General features: G+C 43.8%; 1 protein-coding gene across 13 annotated transcripts in view; it reads right to left on the minus strand.

Annotated features, from left to right (window-relative positions):
- MAP2 (microtubule associated protein 2) overlaps positions 1 to 27,538 on the minus strand; it is a 342,751-nt gene that overhangs the window by 69,274 nt on the left and 245,939 nt on the right. For 12 of the 13 annotated variants that reach the window (XM_030580175.1, XM_030580185.1, XM_030580184.1 and 9 more), the window contains 2 exons: positions 1,955 to 2,068; positions 176 to 250 (listed from right to left, as the gene is read on the minus strand). In XM_030580175.1, the coding sequence (XP_030436035.1) occupies positions 176 to 250; positions 1,955 to 2,068 (189 nt within the window). The remainder of the gene's footprint in view (positions 1 to 175; positions 251 to 1,954; positions 2,069 to 27,538) is intronic. The other variant, XM_030580178.1, reaches the window with a different exon arrangement.

Below are 27,538 nucleotides of genomic sequence, written 5' to 3' on the forward strand. Positions count from 1 at the left end.
TCTCATTTGTATGTTACGGTCACTTTGCAGAGGGCACCTCATTGCGGGAGAATGCTTACTCTTTAAGCTGAAGCTGGCAGGAAGTATTTCCATTTACTATTTCCTCCACCTCTTCATTTGAGCGCTTGTTCCCTTCCTCGATAGATATACTCTGAAATGTCCAGTGGACCCTTACCTTCTGCCAATGTTCCAGTCTGTTCTGAGGCTGGTGATGGAGGCGGGGAAGGAGGCAGATTAGCTGATTCTTCAACTGTTAGAGATTGAACAATGCAAATGAGAAAATGAGATACAGCAATTAATTCCTGTGAAACCATTAGATGCTGAGTACAAGCTGCAATTCTGGCCTGTTCGGAGAATACCTCAATGGAGGTTGTGCTTAATGGATTTTCAGATATACTCCCTTTTTCAATGTATTATTTTAAACCTATAATGAAAGGAAAACATATCCTTTTAGGTGCTCTGCCTTGTGTTCAGAGTCTGGTCCCAGGGTACAGCAAAAAGAAATAAAATAAAATAAAATAAAGAAGTATCAGTCCTTTGTGTTTGTGTCCCATCTGTTAGCCAGATCAACACTATTGTTCATTCATGATTTTGAGAAAGCTTCATTCACAAACGTATGATGGCAACATATTTAAATCAGTGAGATTTTAAAGATTCAGTTCGATCATCTGGAAAAGGGATAAATAGGCACCCAATCCCAAGCTTAGTTTACCTTTGGGTAGCTGGACAAATAGCACTTTGTTGGGTTCTTACATTATTACAACCTGGATATTTTTTTCGTTTCTGCTGGGTTCAGGGCTAGCTACATAATATATGCAAATGTTCCTTGTCAAAGTATGAAAGGTACCAGCTGGAAGCATCATCAAGGAAGGAAAACAAGTCAATGGGGAACTTCTGTCAGCCATCTGATCATGATATTTCAATAGAGGAAGGTGCTGTATTGAAGCCTAATCTTTTAAGGTTTTAGATTAATTCCCAATTAAGGGTCTTATCTTGTTCCCACTGAAGTTAGAGGAAGTTTTGTCAATGGTTTCAGTAGCAGCAAGATTAAGCCCTAAACAAGGTATCTCTTAAGTATAGTTAGATTCCTCATCTGATTTCACAGAAATAGTTTTGAGTATTTCTTCAGAGTTAGTACTGGGATCTATCAGGTTTTTAAACTTTATGCCACAGTATTTCCTGGGCTGCAAATGATTCCAGCGAGCAATGAGGTCTCAATTTATGATTTAGGGCGTGATCCTCAGACCAATGAAATCAATGGAAAGACTTCCATTGACTTCAGTGGATATTGGACCAGGCCCAGTGCCCTGAATACTTCCTCTCCAGACTGGCTTTTTGATCCAAACGCAGATCATACAACCATATTTCAATAACTCAAGATGTACTTTCGTACCTACAGATGCTGTAACAGAAATCATTGCAAACACATACGTTGTTTCTCAGAGTATGTTGAAAAACGTCTCAAGACCCAGGATCTGTAATTAGTTCTGCTCTTACTTAGGCCCAACTCAGCGAAGGAGTTAAGTGTGCGCTTAAATTCCATAGATCTTGATAGGACTTAAGCAAATGCTTGAAGTCAAGCATGTGTTAAGTATTTTTGCGGAATTAGGGACTTTCAAGCAAAATTGTACCTCAGTTAACGAGCCACTAGCATAATAAACACAATAATAGTAATAATAATGGTTGAAGTTGCTTGGAGAATGTAATGCAGGCCTGGTGGGAGATAGGGTCAGCGAGGCAGTTAAAGGTGCATGATAAATCGGGGAAATGTGATATTTTATTTATTATCTGGTTACAGAATTTATCCCAGGGTTCTACAATTTATCCATGAATATCAGCACCACCTTTGTGATCTACATGCATTATATACTGTGACCTGATATTAATAATTATATGTATATACATCTGCACACACAGAGATACCTTCAGCACTCTTGCAAATGCTTCGTTTTACCTAAAGGTAATGGTCCAGGCTCATCTTTGTGCTGGGCTTCTTTTTCCTGTTCACCTTTCAGGACTGCTACAGCTTCAGCTGTTACTACTTGGACTATCCTTGCAGACACTTCCTCTGAGATAGTAGCAAAATTAACAAAACAAAAACGGTGCATTAAAAAGAGAGATTTTTTAAAAAATGAAATTGAGTCTGGTTAAAATTTATTCAGATTTTTTAAAAAATTATTTTCTCTCAAATATTTAGGGAAATCATTACAAATGAAATTAAAGGACCAGATTTTCAAAAGATCTCAAGCCCCAGCACTCATATTCTTCTCAGAGGGAACTGCTGGGTGTTGAAAATCTGTCCCTGAATCTGTAAATGTAAAAGTAATTTTGAATCTTACTCCTTGGAGCGAGGACAGTATAAGACATTACTATTAATCACTGCTTCTCATTTTTGGTATGGGAGATATATGCAGTAATGGCAGAATTTTAAAGTGAGAGTTTATTAACTGTCTAGGAAGATTTTTCATGTGCAATTTTGTGACCATGGCATTTTCCAAACATGGCCAGGATGACAAGCTGTGACAAAGTGGGACTGTTCTTAATGTTGCCTCTGAATACTGTGTGTGTGCCTCAGTTTCCCCTATGCATTTCTTAAGTCTCCAGCATGCATAAATGGCTGACACTCTGTCTCCTGGCAACAAATGGCCGTGTCCCTTCCCCCCTGCAAGGGGATGGCTAAAGGTGAGCAAAGAGATCAGGTGACTTCCTGGCCCAGGAAAGAGACAAAGGCCGGAAAGGAGGGGCTGGGGGGGGTCAGTTTGAAGCTGGCTGGGGATGGGAAATGAGTGCAGATGGGATTGTCTGGCTCACTCGGCCCCAGAATGGACCTGGCTGAGGGGTCCCATTCTCTGTACCTACAAGCTCTGTTTTAGACCATGTTCCGATCATCTAATAAACTTCTGTTTTACTGGCTGGCTAAGAGTCACGTCTGACTGTGAAGTAGGGGTGGTACAGGACTCTCTTGCTTCCCCAGGACACCCAGGAAGGTAAAGCCGTGTGAGCTTCTTGCCCTGAAGACAATCTGCTCCAAGGGAGAGGAGGCTCCCCAAATCCTGACTGGCTTTGTGGGGAGAAGTTCCAGAGCATCGCTCAGGGACTCTGTGACACAAGCTGAGATGGATTTTCTAGCACCTAATATACTGAGTTATCTGTATGTTTACAAGTGCTTTGGATTGCATTTTTCCTTCATTAGCATACAATTAGTATGCATTCAGGGCACTGCACCTGAAGACATTGAAGGGTATGCTGATGAAGGACTTAAGAAAGAAGGGCCAATGACATTTCGACAACATTAAGATGTATAATTTATCCACCTCACCTTTTTCAGGGCTGCATCATGCAGGCAACTCTACATTTGAATCACAGATCTGAGAGTATGCAAATGTATTCCATGTGATACCACTGTCTAGGATGATGGAGGTTCATAGCAATGTGTTTGAGGTGCAGACTTTGCCTCTTGCCCACTCAGTCGTGCCATCAAAGCTCATCCAAAACTAAGGGCCTATACTGCCCCTGGAGGAGCAGAGCTGCTGCTGCACTCCTTGAGACGCTGCATGCTACATGGACTTGTGTGGAAGGATGCTGAGGTGGGGCCATGACTCTGATTAAGGGACTGATCCAAAGCCCAGTGAAGTCAACAGAAGTCTTTCCACTTCAAAGGGCTTTGGATCAGAACCTTATTGCATTATGAACGCCCATACGGTTACACATAAGGCACATTCGTTTTGGTTGAATGGCCGATGCCATCACAGGACGAAGATCACTGAAGAGAAATTAATTGGGTATTTTTCAAGCACAGCATCTGTTGCTTTGTACAACACAGCGACAAGGAAATGGTGAAGAAATCCGTTCAGTGCAATTGACAGCATGGACGTTTCCTTTTAGTTTCTAATGATCGGATTTTCAAGCCATCTTGGAGATTTGGGTGCCCAATTCCTATTCAATTGAAGAGGAACTAGGCCTACGTGCATCTTTGACAATTCTCATGCAGCTTTGAAAACACCACACTCAAGTCACTTTAATACATGCAAAAACTTCTCCTATTTGTAATTTAGTGCTTTTAGATGGACTCCATGAGACTTCCACATCTGGTAAAAATGTGGTCTGGAGGATAGTACACTATTATCCAATGAATTTACATAAGAATGATCATACTGAGTCAGACCAAAGCTCCATCTAGCTCAGTATCCTGTCTTCCGACAGTGGCCAATGCCAGGTGCCCCAGAGGGAATGAATGGAACAGAAAGTCATCAAGTGATCCATCCCCTGTCGCTCATTCCCAGCTTCCTACAAACAGGTGAGGGACACCATCCCTGCCCATCCTGGCTAATGGCCATTGATGGACCTATCCTCCGTGAATTTATCTAGTTCTTTTTTGAACCCTGTCATAGTCTTGGCCTTTACAACATCCTCAGGCAAAGAGTTCCACAGGTTGACTGTGCATTGTGTGAATAAATACTTCCTTTTGTTTATTTTACATCTGTGGCCTATTAATTAATTTAGTGCTAATACGCATGAAGATTTTATAATACTTCTTAGGCTAATGGCCCAACACTGAAATGGCAACTGCAAATGCAGCTGCAGGATTCAGGCCTATATTTGCAAAGGATTTGTTAAAGGCTGTCCTATGATAACTCTTACACACGGTGAATAGCACCTTACCCCACGTGAAGTCCTACTGAGGTCAATGGGACTATCTATGGAGTTAATATTACTGACCGTGAGAACGGATATCTCAAACCTAGCCTTAGGGATGCAGTGGGATGTAAACAGGCATGCAACTGCATATGGAAACAGCCAGGAAGATCTGCCTAGTTGCCGTTTTAGGTGCATAGGGCCATATTTTAAAGGTATTTAGGCACCTAAATGTCACTGAAATAAATGAGAGTTAGATGCCTAAATATGTTTAAAAATCTGGCCTTTAATGAAATAGCAAATTGATAATTCATGCATCCAACGGCAGAAGAACCATTTACAAAATAAATAAACCGTTACGTTTTCTGCCATGCAGCCCCTCAAACTTGGGAGGAGCTCTCATAAATATCTGCAAAACTAACTTATTATTCTCCTTCAAAACCCTCCTTGAAACTTGACTTTGCCATGTGAGGCCTACAAAAAACTTGAGAATGATTTGTCTTCTGGTGTGCTGACCAATATTGTCTCATTGTTTCTTTGTACTTCCCCATCTGCCTCTATCCAGCTGTTTCGTCTTGTCTCATACATAGATTGTAAACAGTTTGGGACAGGGACTGTCTTTTTGTTTTGTGTTAGTACAGTCGCTAGCACAGGGGGGTCATGGTTCCTGACTGGGGCTTCTAGGTGTGACCGAAATACAAACAATCAATAAAATACAATTTAGAGAAAAGTTGTGGGTTTCACATCTGCATGCATCTACACTCCCTGGCTCATTTACATCCATATTTCTTTCTACTTACAGCCATAGTCACTGTATTTCCCAGGTATTCCTGTCGGCAGGTGAGAATTACTTTCAGATATTGAGGGCCATTATACATGGTGCTGAGTGCCCTCACATGCACTGAAGCCAACTGAATCGTAGCAGACTCAATGCCTTGCAGCTTCAGGCCCACTATACGCATGGCCCAGACTTGCCCTCAGAGTCTTACTAATACAAGCATTTGCACTATACACCCATAAAATTCAATGTTGCTGTGGATGCCAATTGCTTTACTACAAATTAAATGCAATCCATCAGTGTCCAACGATCAGGGCTGGTGCAACCATTTAGGCAAACTAGACGGCCGCCTAGGGCATCTAGTGGTTGGGGGCGCCTAAAAGGCTGCTCAGGCGAGGCAGTGGAGTGGAGGTGAGCTGTGGTGGGGGGGCGCGAGGAGGGCCACCCATAATAATGGGGGGGGCATGCACAGGGGAACCACTCCCTGTCACAGACCACCTCCACTCTGCCTCCTCCGCTGAGCACACAGCCCCCCTCTAAGTCTCCTCCAATCGGCGCCACAAGCCTGGGAGGGGAGGAGAATTAGAGCAGCGCCAGCGTGCTCAGCAGAAGAGAGCTGGGGCTCCCCGGCCAGTGTCAGCTGCCATGGAGGGGGGCAGGGTTAGCTTCTGTGGGGGGGGCTCCCTGGGAGGTGTCAGCTGCCATGGAGGGGGGCCGGGTTAGCTTCTGCAGCGGGGGGAAGCCCAGGGTGGTGTTAGCTGCCACGGCAGGTGGTGTTAGCTGCTGTGGAGGGGAGCTCCCTGGGCCGAGTTAGCTTCCACGGAGTGGGGGCGCTCCCCGGGCCAGGTTAGCTGCCGTGGAAGGGGAGCTTTCAAGGGGGGGTAGCTGCTGTGGGGTGGGCTCCCCGGGTGGGTGCGAGAGTGGGTGGGTTAGCTGCCACGGCGGGTGGGGTTAACTGCCGTGGGGGGGGGCTCCTCAGGTGGGAGGGGCGTGTGGGCATGGTTAGCTGCCATGGGGGGGCGGGATTAGCTGGGGTGGTGGTGGCGCAAGGTGGAAGTTTCAGCTAGGGCAAAAAACTTCCTTGCACTGGCCCTGCCAATGATGATGACACCATGGAGCATCCAGTGAGGGCAAGGATGATCGCACACCAGATATAATTTCCTTTAGCATGGGTGAGCAGGTGGAGAAGGCGTATATTTAAGTCAATGCCCTGCACATAACTTTACAGCAACTGCTTTCACAGGCAAGTAATGCAGGCTATTACATTTACAGTTGACCGACTGTCACCTTTAAAGTTCAAATGAACATTCCAAAAGGTTTCTAAAATAATCATTTTTTCTCCGTGTTTTTCCTTCAACAAGACTAAGTTTCTTCTGAGAACTAGCCTAATTTTGGCAATTAATTTAGCAACTGATGTTTGATTATCAGCAGGTAAGTATGCCCAGTGGTCTGTGATGGGATGTTAGATGGGTTGGGATCTCAGTTACTATAGAGAATTATTTCCTGGGAGCTGGCTGGTGAGTCTTGCCCACATGCTCAAGGTTTAACTGATTGCCATATTTGGGTTCGGGAAGGAATTTTCCTCCAGGGCAGATTGGCAGAGGCCCTGGAGGTTTTTTGCCTTCCTCTGCAGCATGGGGCACAGGTCATTTGCTGGAGGATTCTCTGCAGCTTGAGGTCTTCAAACCACAATTTGGGGACTTCAATAACTCGGACATAGGTTAGGGGTTTGTTACAGGAGTGGGTGGGTGAGATTCTGTGGCCTGCATTGTGCAGGAGGTCAGACTAGATGATCGTAATGGTCCCTTCTGACCTTAAAGTCTATGAGTCTAGCTAGAGATATGGCTGCCTGCCTTCCACAGTCACCTGAGTCTGAAAAAAATGCTGGGACAAAGCCAACGTTAATTTCTTTACTGCAGAAACTTCATATGTAATAAGGTATCAAGACACTTGCAGGCAAGGAATATTTTCCTCACAATTGTTGGTCTTCATAACTGATATAATTTACTCCTCTCTTGACTGGTAGCCAGAAGGGCAACTGATAACAATACAGTTTTATTGACTGCAGCCAGCAGTAAATGACAATGGAAGAGTATGCCAGACCCAGAATGCATCCAGAGTATTCCTGGCAAAGCTCCATTTTTCCACCCAACCTCTTACATAACCATAGCAATGAAATACTGACCGTTCACCAATGTTACACAATATTGTGTGTGTGTGTTTATGAGAGTAACTCATCTTCCAAAGCTGACCCCTGTACATAGCTGCTTCCACTGACTAGAGAATATGGATTGTTAATTGGGAACCCATGATTTCCCTTCTGATGCATGTATAGAGTGCAAAGTGGAAGAACTGCACAGAAAAGACAGGAAAGGGGGAGTGGTAGCTCAACTGCACAGTCTACCTGCTTCTTGGCAACCTCTGGTAGCCCCTCCATCACAATGGCATATGGTAGAAGCTCTGGGACACTTTGTATAGGTAGGTTGGGTATGCAGGGACCAGGGAACGTCCATTCTATATTACATGTTCCCCTGCCTACCTTTTCCGGGTAGGAAATTAATGACACCAATAAAGAGCCAGGCTTCAAGGGACTTGGTGGGTGTGAAGACCAGCATGGAGCTTTACAGACACCCATGGATCTGTGAGTGTGGGGGGATAGTGTCCTGGGTTCCACTGCATAAAAGACCCAGGTACTCAGTCATCAACACAGAGCAGTAAATCCTGGCCCATTTGATTGTTTTTTAAACTCCTTTACAGGTTTTACCCAAGGAAGAAATTCCTTTGTCCGAAGTTTTCATGAAGTGGCAATTCTCAGTAATTACTATCCCACTGAAGCAAGTAACATCACTGAGTCGTTTACAAAGTTGTGCTGTTAGTTCGAATCAGTCCCTGTACTGGGAAAGTTTGCACAGAGAACCAGCTCAGGTGCTGCTGCATGCCTTATTCTGGGAAAACAGGGTAGAAAACAGGAGCTATTTTCAGAATCACATTTTAAGGAAAGACCACAAGAGATTCATTTTTCAGATTCAAACACTAGCACACAGTGAGATGAATACACAGGTGGGACTGTGGATTATAATCAGCAAAGCACAAAAGTTGGAGAGAGGAAAGACCTAACAGGTCATTCTTTGTCCATCTCCCACCCAGCATAGCACTGTTCCCAGCAAGATAAGCTGAAACCCTATTAAAAGTTACCTTCCTTGCTATAAATTTAGACTTCTTTGCATTTAATCTTTCTCAGCAGAGTGAAGGGATCATCCAAAGGACTGCAGGTAGCTCCTACCATCTCAGTTCCTATTCTCATTCCATTTCCCAGAGGCAAGCATTATACTGAGGGGAGAGAGAGAGAGAGAGAGACTGCCCGTCTGAATAATAGAAGCTTAATTTCAGACATACCCCAAATAAATAAATAAATAAATAAATAACCAAACTATATAAATTGCCTCCGAGGCTCTTATCAAGTAAAGCTCACTTAACAGCACTCTATTGATGGATATTTTTGGTGACATGGAAGATACAGGCAGTTCAGCAGGAACAGTATTTTTGCTGTTAACAACTGCTGGAAAAGGACAGACACTTTTGTACTAATGGACCCTATAAATAGCAGATCCAGTGGGTAAGTCAGATACTTAGAGGGTAGCTAGTGAGACTCTTCAGCATTTCCTCATGGTTCAGTGAAAGTTCAAGGAAGAGGAATGATAAATATCAACAACAAAGAAGAGTACATCCTTCCCGTCAGGATGCCAGGCATCATGGGAACTTTGCTTCTGTTAGAGCTTTTGTTTCTTCAGAGATTTTTTCCCCCACCTGTTAAACTAGAAACACACTGTCTTCCTCTACTTTTTGACACTGAAATGACAGCAACAGGTACCGAGTGATGCAGAACATGAGTTTCTCAAAGGCACTAAAGATTCCAGCTTAGTGTGTGACTTTACTTGAATGGAACAGCAAAAACACAGCTCAGAATGTTTTCCTCTCAATCAGCCACTGCCCTTTTTTATTAGGAGAAGGGATGCTCTTGCTGATGGGATGTGGATTTAGAATTTCTTTTTGTAAACTTGCTAAGTTTGAATTTTGAGAACATGTCAATAGAAACGATGGGCTCACTAAAGAAAAAAGCACTAAGAAGAAGTCAATGCAGCTACACTGATGTACACCAGCTGAGGATCGGGTCCAGAATATATTTAGCTAAGGAAGAGATGAAACAGCTAAATGGAGCATGGAGGGTACAGAAGACAAGGACTGCAATAGAGTTACCTCAATATCATCGGTTAATACATAGCCCTCCATCATGGACTCAATAGTGAATATACAACATTATGAATTATCTTCTGATGGCTCTTTTAAAAACCACCTTGACAACTGGCAGTTTCAGCAGAGAGGCCAAGAACTAATCGGCATGAGGACTGAACTTCCTTCTCACCCTCAGAGTTGTCACTTCTCATACAGATTGAAGCATATTGCCAGGTCACCATAAGGAAGTCTGCAGGGCTGCTGCCAATGATGTTGTAGCTGCTCTCAGACAGAAAACACAGAACTCCAATCTGCTGTGCTGGTGTGTTTCAGGAGCACTTTTATTTAATTCAAATTCATTTAAAACAAAATTAAAGCTCAACTGAGTCAGGGATCTGTGCTGCTGGGCTAGAAAAAAACGGTTACCTACATTTTCGTAACTGTTGTTCTTCAAGATGTTGCTCATGTTTGTTCCATTCTAGGTGTGTGCGCACCCATGTGCACAGTCATTGGAGATTTTTGCATTAGCGGTATCTGTAGGGTTGGTTGTGGCACTCCCTTGAGAGCCCTGCCCACGTGCTGGTATGTTAAGCATCGCCGACCCTATGCCCCGTCAGTTCCTTCTTGTCAACAACTCTGGCAGAGAGGAGGAGGGTGGGTAATGGAATGAACACGAGCAACACATCTCAAAGAACAACAGTTACGAAAAAGTAGGTAACCATTTTTTCTTCTTCGAGTGCTTGCTCATGTTGATTCCATTCTAGGTGACTCACAAGCGGTATCTTCAGAGGTAGGCTCAGAGTTCACAGCCTAGTGACTTGCAGCACTGCTTTACCAAAGCCAGCATTGTCCCGTGCCTGCTGGATAAGTGCATAATGGGATGTGAATATGTGGATGGATGACCAGGTGGCTGCCCTACAGATGTCCTGAATAGACACCTGCACTCGGAAAGCTGCTGAAGAGGCTTGCGCTGTGGTTGAGTGAGTGGTTACAAACGCTGGAGGGGGCACCTTTGCCTGATCGTAACAGCAGAGTATGCAGAGTATGATATAAGAAGAAATTCTTTGAGTGGACACTGGACAACCTTTCGTCCTGTCAGTCACCGCGCCAAACAATTGCATCAAATGACGGAATGGCTTGGTTCTTTCAATGTAGAAGCCTAGCATCCTCCTGATGTCTAGGAAATGCAACCCGTGCTCCTCCTCTGACTTATGCAGCTTTGGAAAAAAGATAAGTAAGTAAATGTCCTGGCCCATATGAAACTGTGAGACCACCTTGGGTAGGAAAGCCAGGAGCGGCTGCAGCTGGACCTTGTCTTTGTAAAAGTCCGTACAGGGCAGTTCCGAGGTAAGTGTCCTAGTCTCAGAGGCTCGGCTTTTCCATCATAGACAAGGTTTACAGCTTGGTTCAGTGGCTTTCAGCATCCCCATGATATAAATTGTTCCAGCACCCCTGCACATAGCCTACCCTGAAGGAAGACTGAGACCCCTTGTGGGTCTGGGACACTGAAAGAGTTCCTCCAAGAGACTGTTTAAAAGCAGGGATGTAGCACAGATGCTGAGAGGTGGATCTTCCCATATGCAAGCAGTGTTTCAGATCATTCTCATGCTATCAGTGTGCGGTCTTAGGCTCCTCATATAAGAGAAGAACCATCTCTGGTTATTCTTTCTATCTACAAGTCTATCTTATACTAGTGTGATGAAAATGGAGCTTGAGCTTGCAGAACCAGTGAACTATTCCATGTAGCTTCTATAGAAATATGACCTGTTTATGGAACGTGCAGAAGTTTAAATTTAATCTGCTGCAAGGCACAATGAATGCTCTAGGAAGAAACTGGAAGAGAGGGATGTTAGGAGGGAAGGTTAGGAAAGAAACTGATCTTCTATGGAAAGAGATAGAGGCCTATGTCAGATAGCATATGCATTCACAATATCACCAACAAGAAATTAACAGCTGTTTGGATTAAAGTGAAGGAGAATTCATGCTGATAATTTGCAAGCAGAAATTAAAACAGGGTTAAGGAATGATGCAAATAGTTATAAAGAATTAAATACCCTCTCTCCCCTCAATTTTGCTAAATTTTAGGCAAACACAAGAAAAGCATGGTGAAGAAATCAGCTGTATGTGTGCTTGTGAAACAAAACATTTCAGACAAAATGCTCCTGTCAAGAATCTCAATAGGGTGCAGAACAGTTTCCTAGGTAACCAATGCTAATTACTGCCAAGGTGGAAATAAGTCAACAATGAAGGCACTGAGTAGTTTGCAGTTCTCAGCTAAGCAAACATCCTAAATAAATTCCTTGAATAAGGAAAGAAGAAAAGTTACTATTTGCTGTCTCTGACTAATCTGAAATGTAAATGGGGCCTATTTTGCTGTATTGCAATTCACAGTGAAGGCCTAAAGACCAGAGAGCTATTCTGTTTGTTTAGCAACCCAACATTACTAGACATTCACCCAGGGCCTTAGCCTTAAGTCTTTACTCAGGCTAAGCTCCCTCTGAAGTCAGTGGGAGTTTTGCCTGAGTAAAGACTGAGCAAACAGTGAAAAAAGATCAGGATTTCACCTAAAGACTTTTTTGGTAGGAGCATTTAGAGATAGGAGACAGGAATCACAGGCCAGATCTCAGTTGCTATGAAGTAGCCTAGCTCTGCTGACTTGAAAGGAGCGATGCTGATCTAACCAGTTGAGAATCTGGCCCCATGTTTCACCTGCTACTTGATGGCTACAAAGTAAGCTATTGCAACTCCATCAAGCGACCCTGTAATATGTGAAAATACAACATGGCATTAAATATCCTTGAGGCTTCAAATACATTGAGGCAACAGACCAGGGAAGAGGATGGATCAGAGGGATGGAAATAGGTTACTGAGCCTTTCACCTTTAACTCATTGATTTAATCTTGACCCAGATGGTGGTGATTGAAGGTGATTACCATCTGATGGTTGTTTGGTGGCCTGTGACAAATAAACTGGGGGTCTGTCTCAGTCTATTTCCTAGAGGTCAAGTGTTCACATCATGATAAACACTATATGCTAATGGCATCCCTGGCTGCAATGTCACCAGAGCAGCCAAGAACTGACCAAGTGTAGAGTCTGAACTAGCCTCTCCTTCCTAGAGGCGTGGTCCATTGAGCTAATTGGTTAGACACATCAGTGGGGTGCTGTGGGAAAGGCGGCATGCTGGACTGCGTGTGCTGTGGATAAATATCGGACTCCAGATACCTTGGTTTTTTCCACATTAAGGGCAATATCCTCTCCCCTATGATAATCCAGAGTAAATGGGTTTAGTGAGAGGCTGCTCCTCATGGGATGTAATCCCCCTCCTCCTCCTCCGGTTTTGGAGTGCCTGCAGTCTCACTCTTCCAGTAATCTCTGCAACCGTGCTCAGTTTCTATGACAACTGACTTTGTCCTGTCGGGAATTCAGCTTCCCTGTATCTTTAGATTAAAAAGCAACACTCAAAAAAACCTCACAGACTAACTGCATTGCTGGAATTCTGAATAAGGGATTCTCCTTTCAGTTGCAGTCCTTCTGCCTCTAACCTCCTGGTCTTCAGGAAGCCACCCTCACATGCATTCTCTCTTCAGCAGTCACTGCTCCAAGCCTTGCCCAAAAGGACTGATTTTAGCACAAGTCTTTTGCCAGCTAATTAATTTTAAAGGCTATTTTCCCCCTCAAAAATGAGTGATATTTGGAATTAGCTATGTCACATATGATGTCCTGTTCCAGAGAAAAAAGCGAAAGCCTATCAACTCCTCCAGCAGGGGGAAAACATCAGGAAAAAAATGCCACAGGCAGAAAGATGAGAATTAAACACTGAAATTAAGAATTCACCAGTCTGATGCCACAGGCTAGCAAAAGGGAAGTTAAGATAGTGTAAAGGGCATTTTTACCCATTTATCTTTGTTTCTGGGTGTATAATACTTAGCCCTTTTCATTCATAGATCACAAAAACAGGTAAGAAATACTACTCCAATTTTACAGGTAAGGGAACAGAGGTGTGGGAAGATTAAGGGCAAAAGAAGCTAATGATTCTGAGCACCTCAGTTTTTGAGAGAGACACTTGGGACCTGATTTTCATTAGTGCTGAGTACCCAGTGCTCAAAGCAGAGGCAATGGAATCAGCAGGTCAAGTGCTCCACATCTCTGAAGACCATGCCACAACGCGTCTCAAGCTGAGCACCCAAAAATCAAGGCATTTGAAACCAGTGGCCACTTCTGAAAATTTTACAGTGAGTGACTTGCCTAACTTGGAGAATCAATGGCAGATCCAGGACTAAAACATGGGCCTCCTGACTTCCAGTCCAGGATTCTCATAAAAACAAACCAGACGAGCACACAAGAAAACATCCCTGTAATGTGCTTATGAAAAAAATCCTAGAATGCCATGGTTTATTTTATTCCTATTGCTGGAAGAGTTTTTTCCCCGACCTTGTGATGAAGAACGCTTTTTTGCTTCTACTTTTTTAAAGCAATGGGCCATATTCTCAGCTAGTATAGAATGGACATAGCTCTGGGGAAGTCACTACAGCTATGCTGATATACACCAACTGAGAATAGGCCCCTTTGTCTTGATGTTATATTGAAACAACAAATGTAGAGTAGCATTCAAAAAGAGTACAAATTACTCAGACAACACAAAACCCGACATTTCCTTCATATTACATGATTGACTTTAATTTTTTTTAAATTAACATAACTTTACAGAATTCACATATTTGCTCTCAAATGGATTTAGTGGGAGCAAATATGTATCTATAGGTCCTCGATATTGGTGTCAGTAACATCCACAATAATTGGCAGGAGGATGTGAAAGGCAAATAATGGGAATGTAGGGTTTCAAGTTAGCCTCCTAAACTAGAACTTTTATTTGTTAATAACCAACACCACAACAAACCTCCCCTCCCTAATCAACACTTTAACTATTTGACGGCACAAGGTGCAGGACAACAGTGACTCTTTTTTGCACCCCATGTTTTATTTTACAGTATTTAATGGGAGGCACTGGATGACTTCTCCAAGGCTTTTGACTTTACTTGCAAGATGAACCTGGCAGAGAACCAGCCCTTTTGGGTTAGACTGTGTGGGATATTGCCCATCACATGGTTTAGACACTGATGTAACAATGTAACAATTTTCATACAATATAGCATTTCTAAAAGGATGATATTGTGTCTTGCATTTGATGGAGGTGTCGACGTGAATTACGCTGCTCTTCAGAGTTCTTGGCCCTTATCAATAAATTAAATATTTTGCAATTGACTTTGATGAAAGTATCAAGGGGTTTTATTGGATGCCTTGAAGTTTACTTCCTGAGGCTGACAGGCTTTGGTTCCCTGAAGAAAGAATCTTTACCCTAACTTTCTCTCCTTATGATCTCAATAATCTTAATATGTGGGATTAATGCCTAAAAACCTAATTAATCATTCTGGTAAAATCTCCTCCATTCTCCCCAAAGTCTCAAACTTACTGTCTGTCTCTCTTGCTAGATTCATCTCCTGGTCTACTGATCTCCTTTCCTGAAGTCACATTCCTCTTTAGTTTGTTCCTGCCAGCCTCTCCATCTCCCACACCCTAACTCCTTTCCCAGTGTCTGCCTTTCACCAGCCACTTCTTCCCTCTCTCTCTCTCTCTCATATATGTCCTGGCTCCAGTCCTGGTTAAGAACATAAGAACGGTCGTACTGAGTTAGACCAAAGGTCCATCTAGCCTAGTATCTGTCTACTGACAGTGGCCAATGCCAGGTGCCCTTGCCATCCATCTCCAACCTCTGCCAAACAGAGGCTAGAGACACCATTCCTTACCCATGCTGGCTAATAGCCATTTATGGACTTAATCACCATGAATTTATCCAGTTCTCTTTTAAACGCTGTTATAGTCCCAGCCTTCACAACCTCCTCAGGTAAGGAGTTCCACAAGTTGACTGTGCGCTGCGTGAAGAACAACTTCCTTTTATTTGTTTTAAACCTGCTGCCTATTAATTTCATTTGGTGACCCCTAGTTCTTGTATTATGGGAATAAGTAAATAACTTTTCCTTATCCACTTTCTCCACATCACTCATGATTTTATATACCTCTATTATATCCCCCCTTAGTCTCCTCTTTTCCAAGCTGAAGAGTCCTAGCCGCTTTAATATTTCCTCACATGGGACCCTTTCCAAATCCCTAATCATTTTAGTTGCCCTTTTATGAACCTTTTCCAGTGCCAGTATATCTTTTTTGAGGTGAGAAGACCACATCTGAACACAGTATTCGAGATGTGGGCATACTATGAATTTATATAATGGCAATAATATATTTTCAGTCTTATTCTCTATCCCCTTTTTAATGATTCCTAACATCCTGTTTGCTTTTTTGACCGCCTCTGCACACTGTGTGGACATCTTCAGAGATCTGTCCATGATGACTCCAAGATCTTTTTCTTGATTCGCTGTAGCTAAATTAGCCCCCATCATATTGTATGTATAGTTGGGGTTATTTTTTCTAATGTGCATTACTTTACATTTATCCACATGAAATTTCATTTGCTATTTTGTTGCCCAATCACTTAATTTTGTGAGATCCTTTTGACGTTCTTCATAGTCTGCTTTGGTCTTAACTATCTTGAGCAGTTTAGTATCATCTGCAAATTTTGCCACCTCACTGTTTACCTCTTTCTCCAGATCATTTATGAATATATTGAATAGGATTGGTCCTAGGACTGATCCTTGGGGAACACTACTAGGTGCCCCTCTCCATTCTGAGAATTTACTATTAATTCCTACCCTTTGTTCCCTGTCTTGTAACCAGTTCTGAATCCAAGAAAGGACCTTCCCTTTTATCCCATGATAGCTTAATTTATGTAACAGCCTTTGGTTCCACTTCCTTTCTTTTGTTCTGTTGTTTAGTTCATCCCACCTCCTATATCAGAATCTCCCTTCCTTTCTTTCTCACCAGTTATACTTCTTCAATTCTAAGTCTCCAATTCAGCTTTCAGGTGAGTTGCCCTCTGGTTCAACTTGAACTCCTTGTGATCACAGTTCTCCTTGGTTTGATTCCATCATCTTCTATTGGCGCTCCTCAGCGTGTGTTTCAGCTTCACTGCCCGTACTGTGTGTTTTCCTGATCAATGTCGGACTTTTTAATAGTTATTTTAAGATTGTACAACGGAAACTCCAAATCTGAAGGCACACAAGTGGCCAAATACACAAAAGACTACTCATCCTGTGTGCCAGGAACCATCTTGAAAGCTTTAATTAACCATGCCTCCCATCTCCCCAAACACACACAATGTATGTTCATTAATCAAACGCCCCCGGAACGTTGTCTATTGGCTGCAAAACAACATCACAGGGTCAGTTCCTTTACCATCTACTTAAAATACAAAGGTCAAATAAAAGTTAAATAAAGTGATGCTTTGAAAATAGCTGCTCATTATTGTACATATTTTGCTCCCTGTGTCTTCTGAGTCTTATCTTCTTAAGTTTACTGTCTGTAACAACATTTTTACTACCGCCAGCACTCCAGAGCCAATATGAATGCAGGAAAAACAAGTTGTATGCTATTCTGTCTGATGGATCATCAACACAATTTCCAGCTGAAGTGTAATCCCAAAAACACTTCGTGCCAGACCATCAGCAAGTGCAAATCAGCACAGCTCCATGGACTTCAACAGAACTATGTTGATTTCTGCTAGCTAAAGGTGTCATTAATATATAAGAAAACACCTATATTTTTCTATACAAAGACCAGCCTTCAGTAATCACAAAGGAAAAAATGCTTTGACTTCAAAACAGCAAATCTGATACAGAATTTGATATCTAATCCATTGAGGGAGATTAAATATGGGAAACCAACATCTTGCTTTTACACTTACTTTTCTGAACCTCAGTGAATTTTAATTTATTTAAATAAACAGATTTCTAGGGCCAAACTGTCTGCTGATGCAAATGGGTGAACTGCCATTGAAGTCACTGGACTTGCAGCCATTTACCTGAGCAGATTATTTGACCCTTAAACTTCCATTTCACTATCCTGCATAGATAATATAATTACATTTCATGTTGTTTCCTGCACGCTTTTTAAAAAATATGTAAAAGAATATCACACAAATCATCTTGCATTTAGGTTAAAAGGTAACATTGACATTAATGCCCAGCACACATGGTTTATTGTTATCCTTTGTTTCAGTGACTGAAAATCATTTTCTGTCAATGCAGCATAATTCTGACACTTCCCATTAGAGGTACGGTAACATGTAAATGCCGTAGTAGAATGCCCTTTTCCCCTTAAGGCTCACACTACCAGTCAGACACTGCATAAGCAACTAGCCCTGCAATGCAGCACCAGCTGCACAGCTAATCGGCTCTGAGCATTAATTCCCAAAGTACTACCCTAATTGCATCAAGGCAGACGTCCTTCTCTTACTGATTGCAAGGAATGATGCTGCACATTTATATGCATGCACAGAGGGTTGATCCAGCACAGCAGATTCCATCAGAATTTTGCATACAAATTATTGGAATGCCATGGAAGAATCCAAAGTCACAAGGAGTTGAGTATGTTTTAGAGCAATTCTTCTCCCTTCTGAGGTTTCTGTCCTGTTCATGTTTTCTGTACTGCCTCTCTGTGCTGGCACTGTCCACATGAGACTGGAATCATTAAGGAGTTTGCCCTGCTAGGTCATTATCCCTGACCCAGACTGATCCCTGACTATTTACAATGCCGTTTCCCAGCCCACGGCTTAGTACAGTTGACGCCTATCCCTAAGTAAAAAAGGATCAGAGAAGATTAAAACCAATGTAAAGGGACCATGAGAAATAATTTATGATCCTGATTCAATAAAGAGGATCCTGTATGGCAAATGAAGGGGAAATGGCTTATCAGCCAAGGCAATAATAAAAGCAACATTGGGAAAAATTCTGAGTTTGTTTAATCTGACAGGCTGTAGCATATAAACCTCAGACAGCATGTAACTAGCTTCACACACAGTTGATTGATCCCGAAGAGGTTCAGGTCCAGTGTGGATAGGGGCATGTAGTGGGGCAGCTCCCCTACTCCAAAGGAAAAAGGGTTAAAGTCAGCCCTGGGAGAAGGTTGCGGCTTAGAGCTGCTAAGCTGGGCTGATGGGGGAAGTGGCCGCAGCTGGGCCATGCCCCAATCAGGCCACAGCTGGCCTGTATAAAAAGGCTGGGAGCCAGAGGCCCACAAGAAGTCTCTCTTCAGGCTGGGAGAAAGCAGGGCCTGGCTGCCTTCAGAAAGGGTATTGGGAGTGAAGCAGAGCTGGGGAGGGTCTGAACCCCCTTGCCAATGATGAGTGGCTTTTACACTGCAGTCTGCCCCAGGGAGCGGGGGCTTAGCCTAGACTAAGGCAAGGTGGGGATTAGAGGGTTGGGGGTTTCCCAGAAAGGGGAGACCCATAGAGACTGGTGGCGGTATTGCCCAGGGTAAGCCACCTGGTAAAGGGGCACTGGGGTCTGGGAGGGACATGAAGGCCAGTGGGAAACCGGCCTGCAGAAGGTGCTCAGGGACTGGAAAAAAGAGCAAATTCCCAATGACCAGCAGGAGGCGCCACAGAGATGAGTCCTGCACCATTACAGGGCAAAGAGATTTGCATCGATTCCATAAGAGGAGGTGCAAGAACCACACGCAAACACATTCCTTGGTGCCAAATCTAAGCAAGTCTTCACGCCTCCCAGGCAGAACAGTTTCTTCCACACACCCAGGATTTGCACTAGATTCAATTTCCATGGTGCCTAGGAGGGCTCTGTACAGTGGAGTTTATTGAGACCAGGATTTGGTTCATTGTGAGCAGTGGGAGATGTTGACCTAGAGGGATATTTTGAATGTTGACATTAGATGGGGGAAGGAATAAAAAAGAGAAGAAGAGCTGTGAAAGCCCCAGGATATGAAGCAGGGAGTAACAGGTGATAAGGGAGAGAGAAAACTGAGAGGAAAAGAAGAGAGTGAGGGGCTGACATGATAACCAACTAAAATATCAATGTATATTTAAATAAAAAGGGGGGGCAGTTTCTCCTGCCTGGTTTCTCCTAACATTACAGCTGTCCGGCAGCCAGCATGGGCACCATTGCACTGGGCTCAGCACTGACACGATGCAATCATTGTGGCTGAACTGACCCCGTCTCTAGCGTACTGTCTAACACACCTGTTGCACTTATGAAAACTGTTTCGATACGTCAGCTCTACCAGCACCTCTCCATGGGACAGGCGGCAGAAACTGCTGTTCTTTAATAATGTTTCTATTTAGAAGCATGCACTGTATGGAAGCAGGAACTTGAAATTAGTTTTATCAACACTTTAGACAGCACTGTACTTGAAAACTGCACCAAAGTGATCATGCACTGGCATGAGTTAGTCTCAAGGAATGAAATGTGACCCGTTTCCTCCCCCCATCCCCACCCCTACCCTGCTAAAATATACACCAGCTGAGTGAAATTGATTTCTGTAAAGTATTGAATCTACTCAGTGCCCAGTGAAAATGACTTTCTGAAAGCAGTTATCAGGTTTTCTTTCTTAGAGATGATGATATCTCATCCCTCTGTGTGTTTGCCTGCACAGCAGATAGCTTTCAAGTTTTCACTAAGTGTGTTTTCAAAGATAGGAGGAAGTTCATTCACACAATCTGATCTACACAATTGTGGCCTGGTGTCTTGATTTTGTGCACGTCCACAAACAATTCCTTGCACCTGACAGTTCTTTTGGCATATTCTATGCAATTCATGCATGGAATAATAATAAATAAATCGAGGCTTTGCATTTCTGCAGTGCTTGATCTGAATGTGCTTTATAAACACAGCTAACCTAGCTTCATAACTCTGAGAGGAAAATGCCCTTATTATCATTTTACAGATGGGAAACCAAAGCACAGAGAGGTTTAAGTGACTTGCCCAAGGTCACACAGGGAGTCAATGGCCATGCTTACCCAATTCTCTCTCCCCATCTACCCTGACTCCTCTAACCATGAGAAGCAAATGTCTAAAAAGATTCTCACTTCCTTTGTCAGACGGTCTGAATCTAGCTCAGAACCCTTTGCAGAGAGGCTGTTCAGCTTGCAGCGGGTCCACTTCTGAATGCTAAATAAGCTCCCAGACTACATACTTGCTCTCAGCGGAGCTTAAAAAGAAATCTCAGACAGTGCACTGAGATGTTGGCATGGCAACGTGGAAGAGAAAATCTGCACCCCCCAGCATTCTTAGATGCAACAGCAGCTTGTTTATGTGACTTGTTATTTTTTAAACGATTTGATGGCAGCCCTCTCTGCTTGGGAGATTAGGGAGTATATCTTGCTTTGTATGAATAGGCATATAGTTAATCTTTGCATGCCACGGTGTACCTGCATTTAACTAGACACACATCTGGGCTAGGGGGAGCGGGAATATGTGCAACTGGCTGTGCTGGAGAGAGGCTGGTCGAAGTTGCAGTGCCCTGCATCTGGGTTTGCGATTGTGGTTAGCAGTGAATTAATAGTGCATCAAAACCACAGGCATTAGTCACCATAAAAGGAAAATGAGAGACAGTGATTTGAAATGAATATAGGTGCCTCGCTTAATGATCTGCCCAGGGGCGGTGGTAAACATTGGCAGAGCTTCCACGCACCAGGATCTTCGGGGACCACAAAGCTCATGACTGCCAGAGGCTGCTAGCAAAGGACACGGAAACTTTAAAATGAGGCAAGCAATGTACACTAAACCCTCTTGGGGCACAATCAGCCAGTGGAGTTACTCCAGGGATGAATTTGTCTGCTTCTTTGGAAGGAGTGATAAAGGAAAATGTGCAATATTTCACCCACCTACCTATTTTAACTCAGATTACAAGAAGAACTGTTAGAATCACTGCAAAGCAAAGCTTTATGCTTGTTTAATTGACCATCAGCCAAATCCTGTGGCCTCAGATCTGCACTTGGATGGGAGATTATACCCTAACATGGCCCAAGATGATAATGAAGTTTAATGATAATCTAAAGACCCCTTGCCACCATCCCTCCCTGCTGAACTTTGTAATGCACGCCTGCGTTTTTGCCATGCTGCCAAGCAAACAGGTTTCGTTCTGCTTGAATGAGAGAAACAAAAGACATTGCCTTTGGTACAGTGGGAGTGAGGGTGCGTCATGACAGCTATATTTCCTGCTTGAGCCAGCTGTGTCATTGGAGCCACCGGCAGCCATCAATTTAGCAATGTCTGATGGAGAACTGACAAGTCGCTCCAGCCTCAGCTTCTCTCATCAGCATGTTGCGAATGCTAAATAAGCTAAAATGGCCACAGTAGGCTCAGATGACATTTTGTTCACTACCAGCTTATGCACATGGCCCCTGATTCAGGAAGGGCATTTAAATACCTGCTTAACTTTTGACTCCAAAGGGACTTAACCACATAGTTAAAGCTGAGCACATGCTTACGTGCCCTTCTGGAATTGGGTTGCTTTCCTGAATCAGGGCCACAGCTGGTTTATACAATTACTTTTTCTAATTTCTGGTATCCTGGTGCCCTTTCCTCTTCCCCTCCTCTTGTTGTGTATCTTGCCCAAACTTAGATTGCAAGTTCAGGGTGGGAGATGATATTTTCCTATGTGTTTTGTGGCATGCAGCACAAAGGGCATCTCTGATTAGGTCAACTGCACGAGGCCCTGGCTGCTGCTGTGCTACAACTTAAAAATAATCATCATAAAATTCTCAGCCTTCTTTATGCAAGTGAAGAATCAGCAAAGTGACTTGGCAGTATGCCCTGTACAGGAGATGCTGAGTAAGAGCATCGTCAGTGCTACTGCTCCTTGGTCACTTGAGCTCAGGTGATGAGCAGAGGGGTTTGAGGAGGGAGACAGGTAGCTGTTCACAGTACAAATGCTCCTGGCACCACTAAGGAGCACTGCTGTGGGCCTGAGAGGATGAGCAAGACAGTTGTAAGAGACAGAGATGGAGACACCTTTTGTGGGGGGGCAGGGTGACCTGGCAAATGGAGCGCTGGGAGCCTGGAATCTATTTCTGGCTTTGCCACTACTGCTGTGTGATCTTGGGAAAGTCACTTCAGTTCTCTGTGCTGCAATTTCCCCTCCCAACCTTTGTGGGTCTTGTCTACCTAATTTAAACTCTTCAGGGCAGGGACTGTCTGTTGCTATGTGTTTGTACAGCTCCTAGCACAATGAGCCCTGACCTTGATTAAAGCCTCAAGACACTACTGTAATATCAATCATACTACTTCTGATATTCTAGTAATGGCAGAAGCACATTGGCCCATTGCACATAATGAGGGGAGAATCTCAAAACTCCAACTAGACCAGCCACTAACGTGGGACAGAGGCAGTAACACTGGAAGGCAAATTTCTGTCCAAGGAGAGAGGATGGGAATTATCAGCAATAAACAAATCAGCCCACAGTAGTGACTATAGCCAGGGTCTGCTTCTTTGGGTACATCCAGACTACCCGCCAAATCGGCGGATAGCGATCGATTTATCAGGGATCGACATATTGCGTCTCGTCTAAACGCGATATATCGATCCCCGAACCCGCTCCCGTAGACTCCGGAACTCCACCAGGGCGAGCATCAGTATCGGAGTCGACGGGGGGAGCTGCGGCCATCGATCCCACGCCATGAGGACGGGAGGTAAGTTGAAATAAGATACGTTGACTTCAGCTACGCTATTCCGGTAGCTGAAGTTGTGTATCTTACATCGACACCTCCCTCCTCCGGTGTAGACCAGGCCTTTGCTGAGTGTACTTTAATGGACAGGATATTCCTTCTTCACGCAAGAAGTGAAGGATGAAGCACAGAATCAAAAGCAGCAGCGATCTGTCAATTTCACATCCCTCACAGTAGAAGCTGGCTATACCAGAATGATAAGAGCATCATTAGAAATTTTTTAAAGGCCGTTTCAGTGAATACACGTTTTAGGATACATCATGCATTAAGAGCATGGTTGGAATGATATGTTGTCAAAGATTTTTCAGCCACACGTCAGTCTTGCTATCCAGTTGCTATATCAATGGGCTCTCCAACGCCATTACTGATGATGTTATCTGGGAACATCAACTGCAACAAGTTAGCCCTCTTGTTGCCATGACTACAGAGTTGTATTCCGCTCACATCTCCATCCAGAAAGAATCTTAGCTATTTATTTCTGATTCTCTTATTATGCTAACATTATAAGAAAGAACACATTACAATTAATTAAAATAATAAATGGGGCCAAATTATTTATTTATTTAACCAATGCAACTCATTCGTTGTCTCTTCCAGCCAGATTCAACCTTGATGTATGTGACTGTAACTTCTGTGGAGTTATTCTACAAAGGCTGGTGTAGGCTGGGATTGTCAAAAGTGCCTGAATGATTAGAAGCATAGGCTGGAATTTCAAAAGGAGTTTTATGGCATTAGATGATTGACAGGGGAATTTCAATGGGTGCCTAATTCCCTCAGGCATCTTTGGAAATCCCAGTCATAAAAGTATTCGTGCTCCTAAGTCACTTAGGAGCTTTTAAAAAACCTTCTCTTACGCATTCATGGATAGACTTTTCAGAAGCATCAGTACCTACATTGGGGCCAGATTTTCCAAAGAGCTCAGCTCCCATTTAGGAACCTATATAAGCAGGCATTCATCACACAGCGGCTCTCGCTGCTCTCAATAGCTCTTTTGCAAATCTGGACATTTCATGTAGGTGCCTAGATGGGAGCTGAACCCCTTCTAAAAGTCTGGCTGAGGACTTTCGAAAATCTGCTTCAACGCTTTTCTAAACATTGAAGCAGACAAAGAGTCAACATCCAGGCAGCATGGCAGCCTTGTCAGCTCAGAGAAGAGACATGATCTTAAAAACTGCACTCTGTAATGAAAAGGGGTGGCAAAGAGTTAAAATACAACTCCCCAAATACTAAAAGAAACAGTGACTGATTTATGAAATCCCTCAGAGGAAGGGGGGAACCAAACATGGGTGAGGATTGAACATCTTACCAAACTTAGCAAATGATCATGAAAGCCATAAAAAAAAAAAGACAGAGGCAAGGGCAAATGCAGTTGCAGTAGTTATTAAACAAACAGAGCCAGGGGACAGCTATTTTAGAAGGTGGGAGGGAGAATTACCCTGGCCTCATTCCCAGTTTCCTCCAAATGAACCACTGAGGAGGGGCTATACAAGAGTCTTAACAGAGAGTGGTGAAAAGTATTTCCCAAGGAATGCCCCAAAGAGCTTGCACTCGAAAGCTTCTGTCTATGCCTTCTTCAACAACATAATTTGATCACGTCTGATATATACAGACAAGATGTCACAGAGAATGAGATTCATGTTACTTCTAACATGCAGTGCATGAATTTCAGATCTGTGAAATGCAATGTATGTTTGCTAGTGTCTATCAGCAAGCAAGATGCACGGTGTATAGTAATTACTATCACAATATCCTGGGGAAAAGGAGAGAGACTGGCATGCTTAATTAAAGCTTCGTCCCTGTGGGACTTACCAATGAAATGATAAGAAGTATTCTTTGAGCTTTTTAAAAATAACGAATGAAAGGAAGTAAACACAAAAATCAGATTCATCTTTAGATCTCACTGATTTTCCTTCTTCTGAGCTGTTTCATTTGCTTCTCCTACCTCTTGTACTTTGATCAAAATGTATTCCAACTGAAAATGCACAGTTGAAACAAAAGGCAGGGAGGCCCCCAACCCCTATGCCAGATGTTATACAACTCCGGCTGGAGCCTGAAAATGCTGTTTTAATTCTATTAACACTATGTCAGCTTCAAAACTGCAAGGGCTGTGGTGCAGTGTGAATAGCTGAATGAAGAGGAGAAATGCTGCAGTAATGGTGGGTCTGCCAAAATCATCAACTCCCACTGTCCAAGCTCCCCTGGCGGGCAGAAGGCTGATGCCAACAAAAGCCCGATTAGCTTGCTTGCTGGTGCTGTGGAAGTATCATGATTAGTACCAGCAGTGGAGGGTATGTGTGTGTGTTTGTCTCAGAGAGTGAGAGAGAGAGACGGGGCAGGAGAAAGGAAGATTAAATTAGGGAAGGGATCAGAGAGAAAAAAGTATGAATGTATCAAGGACAAACTGATTACCAGGCTGAGGCAATTTCAGTGTGAAAGAAGCTGGTATACACATCCTACCATGCTCACGAGGCTGCAGTTCAGCCCCCAAAATCTCCCAATTAGGCTTGACAAATGCAGCAGCTTTTGGAAGCAGGTTTGCAGAGGTGCCTGAGACAAAGTAGGGAGAGGGTGTTCTGGCTCTCTTTGGGGCTACTGGCCTGGTCCAGCTCCCATTAAAGTTAATGGAAGGTTTCCCCACTGGTTTTCAGTGGGAGCTGGGTCAGGCCCCAGCTGAGTACTAAGTGCTAGTGAACTTGAGCAAGTCTCTGAATCACCCCCCATGCTGCAGAGTCAGCACAAGCAATTGCGCACAATTGCTCCACTTGGCTGGGCTCGGAATCCACTTGGCAGTGTGGTGGCTCAGCATTGTCTGGAGGAAGATTACAGTGTTTGTAAGGAGGGAGTGCAGGGGCCAGGCACAGACATGAGACCCTACACTGTATGTTACTTAGTTTTACTGCGGTGATATTCTTTCTGACACAAGGAGTACAGTATTACTAGGCAGACCGGTGGTTCAGTGTGCTGACAGGTATATCTACACAGCCCACGACAGCTGTAAAAGTGGCTGCGCATACAAGCTTTTGAGAATGCTTTTAGCTGTTTTTAGAATGATAGCGTGAGCCCCGGGAGACTGAGTCCATGGATGGGCTGGGAGGCTCACTGCTGCAGGCTGGGTAGATGTACCCATAGAGTGCTGCCATGTGGGAGACCCAGCTTTGATTCGCAGCATGGTGTATTCGCTTTGCAGGCCCTTAGAATGCTGAAGAGGCTACGGGTGCCTTTCCGTGGGGGTTGTGGATGAGAACAGCCCTGGCCAGACTCCTCAGCCAGGAGCCTGACATCTGTGAATTGTGAAACCTAAGCAACCGAGGGCAGTGCGCAGGAAAACAGTAGTATGGATTGGGGGGCTTTGTCCGTGTGATATTGTATGGTGGTTAAAGTAAGCGTGAGCATGCTCTCGATCACAGTCTCTCTCCTTGGGAAATGAGAGTCTCAAAGCCAACTTGCAGGTACACACTGTTTCTGTTCCTCAGATTTAGTAACTATTCCAGGACGGCCCTTCGGTGCAGGATCCCCAGCTGCTTCTCTGGAGAGAGTTAATGCCTGTTTACAGACTAATGGGTCAGGGAGGAGTTTTGTAAACATATTTCTTAAATGTCTCCATGCAGCAGTGATCACGATTAACCGCTCTATCAAATGAACAGCCCAGTCAGGAAGTATGTGATTTCAGAGGTAACAGGACTTGCTTCTCTCCAGATTTCTTTTCAGGCCATTCTCCCCTCACTGCCCTGAATTAGCTCCCCTGAGGCAGTGCTCATTGTTTCTAGCAGGGCAGATGTTATTTCATCCCCTTCTTTTTACTGTCACTACTTCCTTTTTGTGTGTTTCTCTTCTGTTTTCATACTGTTTTCTGCCTCTTCCTTGACCCCTTGCTCTGCCACCAAACTCTTTTTCTCTCCCTTTCTTTTATGCTCATCTCTCCATTCCCTTACCACAGGCCCTGTATCCCTCCTAATCCTTCCTTTCAGACTCACTCTCCGCTAGACCCCCAAGTTCACTCCCTCCCGTTACCTTCCCAATTTCTCTTAATAGTTCTACATTCCCCTTCTCCTCCTGTGTCACCTAGTGCCTATATTTTACCAATCTCTGGGCCCCACCAAAACAGCCTCCACTGCAGAGCCCAACCATCTATCATGTACTCCTTCCCATACACCTCTCCGGTGGATTTATATTCTCTGGAGAGGGAGGCTGGGCTAGTCACTTGTCTCACTGCTGGGCCATGGTCTCCGCTGTAAATTTTCAGCAGCCTGTCCTCTCCCCG

Source organism: Gopherus evgoodei, chromosome 11 (assembly GCF_007399415.2).
Source record: "Gopherus evgoodei ecotype Sinaloan lineage chromosome 11, rGopEvg1_v1.p, whole genome shotgun sequence".
NCBI lineage: Eukaryota > Metazoa > Chordata > Testudines > Testudinidae > Gopherus > Gopherus evgoodei.